The sequence below is a fragment of the Diadema antillarum genome, unplaced genomic scaffold (assembly GCF_040938485.1).
Source record: "Diadema antillarum isolate AM-2024a unplaced genomic scaffold, OU_Dant_1.0 seq00001840_RagTag, whole genome shotgun sequence".
NCBI classification, from domain to species: Eukaryota; Metazoa; Echinodermata; class Echinoidea; order Diadematoida; family Diadematidae; genus Diadema; species Diadema antillarum.
Genome location: NW_027272512.1, coordinates 45,637 through 48,175, shown reverse-complemented (window position 1 = coordinate 48,175; position 2,539 = coordinate 45,637). Strand labels below are relative to the sequence as shown.

General features: G+C 47.7%; 1 protein-coding gene across 1 annotated transcript; it reads right to left on the bottom strand.

Moving 5' to 3' along the window:
* Positions 1–346: 346 nt before the first annotated feature.
* On the bottom strand, positions 347–1,900 carry LOC139712671 (dopamine receptor 2-like). The gene has a single exon (XM_071624474.1). The coding sequence runs from the start codon at positions 1,898–1,900 to the stop codon at positions 347–349; it is 1,554 nt and encodes a 517-aa protein (XP_071480575.1).
* Positions 1,901–2,539: the final 639 nt, after the last annotated feature.

Below are 2,539 nucleotides of genomic sequence, written 5' to 3'. Positions count from 1 at the left end.
GAGATAATTTTGGTGGCTTGAGACTACACAGCCGATTCTTTGAAACGGCCAATCTATTTCCACATTGTCATTCCTAATATCAGATAAAAAAAGATAGACACACGTGCATTATGAATGGTCAAACTTCATATACACCAAAATGGCAACCAGGTTTGATAGCTTAATGATGTTTATCTGTCAAAGAAAATGGTCACTGCTTATTGAATTAGAACAAAACTTCATTGCAAAGATGCAGTTTGAATGTGAGATTACATCACAGAGTACAAAGCAAGATATGGACGTGGCGGTTTATCAAATGTAAACCTCCCGGTTTTTTCTGAATACAATGTGCTTTACTTATGAGTGTCTAAAAATAGATAAAAGGCAATGAGTATTTCATATTCGATTGTGCACTGCTACTAGTATCCATCGAATTTCTTTCGTCACTGTACTGCGTAATTGATGTGTCTGCCACCATTCCTCCGGGGTAATTACAGGGCAGCGATCCCGCTCGTCCTATTTCTGACGTGGTTGTGCTCATTTTTGTGCGTTTCCACGCGCAGAGGACGCGCATAAATGCGCGTTTGAATCGACGACTCGCGAATGCGTAGATCAGCGGGTTCAGTGCGCTGTTGACGTAACCCAACCACGTGACAAAGGCAATGAGAATGGGATGAAAATAGCATGACGTACAGACGGGCGCCGTGACATTGACGATAAAAAATGGCAGCCAACAGATGATAAAGACGCCCATGACAATTCCCAGCGTGCGCGCTGCTTTGTGTTCTCGAGAAAGGCGCGACATGAATTTCTTTCCCGGAGCACCGTTCTTGCGATGGACAGCGCCTTTTACTCCTTGTTGAGAAAATGAGTTAGAATTTGTTCCTGTTCGCTTTTGCAAAGTTCCATCGACGCTACGGATGGTGCCCCCCTGATGAACGCGCATGGCCATTCCGTTCCCGTGGCCATTAGAACACTTCATGAGCTTTGTTCCCGTACGCAATGCGCGCACCTGGCCCACCGCTGTTCGATAAATTTTTAGGTACATGAATACCATGATAACGGATGGTATGTAGAAAGAAACGCATGATGAAGTGATTAGGTATACTGTATTTGAGGGAAAGATGCATTCCATTGGAGGGTGAGGGGGTTCGATGGCTCGCCACCACAGAATACAGGGAAAGGAGATTGCTGCCGAGCATATCCAGGCGACGCCTATCAGAAATACAGCCGTGCGCTTCGTCATGCGCGTAGGGTAACTCATTGGATGCGTGATGGCCCAGTAGCGATCGCACGCTATCATGCACAGATTCAAAATGGAGGCGGTACAGCCGAGGATGTCGAACGCGTGCCACAGGTCGCACCAGACCGACCCAAACGGCCAGTAGCCTCTCGTGATTTCCGCGTGAATCGAGAACGGCAGCACCACGGCTCCGATCAGGAAATCGGCGCAGGCGAGAGAGACGATGAAGAGATTCGTGACGGTTCGCAAGTGACGTTCTCGATAGACAACCAGAACGACGAGGGTATTTCCGAATATGATCATCACAGCGAGGAAACTGGCGAGCAATCCGACTAAGATACTGCGCAACAACTCGTCATCGAACGATTCTTCCTCGGGAAATGTGGTGTGGTCGGATATATTTGCAGGTGACATTTCTGCGACGTCGTACGTGGATGACGACAGGCTCGACAGGGGCAAATATGTCGTACTCGAGTCCACAATAACGTCTGTCCCGATATCAACCGTCATCGTAAGGTACTGTTGTGAAGATGAAGACTCGACCTCCTCGACTGTCACTGACTCGTAGGATTGTCCCAGCGTGGTGGTCTCCGACTCCATACCCGACTCGGTCGGGCTCCGTGGACTCAGGGACACTGATACCTCAGTCAAAATATCAGTACCAATGAAGGTTGCCATACTTGAGAATTTCAGTCTAGCGTTAGTGTCCGCGTAGTCAATTAGGGCAGCATCGCTACCCCAGAGTAAATGTGGTCAGAACCAAACGAAGATCCTCGCCTAATCTGTTGAGAAAAAAATGACACAGACGTGACGTAATTATCTGACGTGGAATACGTTTTATTTCGCCGTATATAGTGAAGCATCGTCCTACAGAGTTAGCTACTTGCGAAGTTACCTCACCTCGCAATACGTTCTGACAACTTTCGCTATCGATACAGAAGATTGATCTAGGAATGGGGTGACAATTGCATTGCGGCGTCATGGTACAATGGTCCTTATCAGCTCTGTAAGGATCAGCGCGGATACTCAAAGGGGTTTCATTCCAAGGAGCATCAATGGCAAAACACCAGTGCATCGCCAACTTGAGGACGGAGCACTTATGCGGCTGCCGCGGGTTCGATGTCACGAGCCTTGCGTTCAGCCGTCAATACGCAGTCATGATATGGATTCTGGGTCCCTCGGAAGTCAAAAAGCGAGTAACAATTTGTTGTCAAGCCCGGTGATAAGACTAGCCGGCGTGTTTATATTCTAGAATATTCAATCCCCAGTCTTGCAAGGGAACTGCATGTGTGCTTGATGAATTTGGTGCGAAAATAA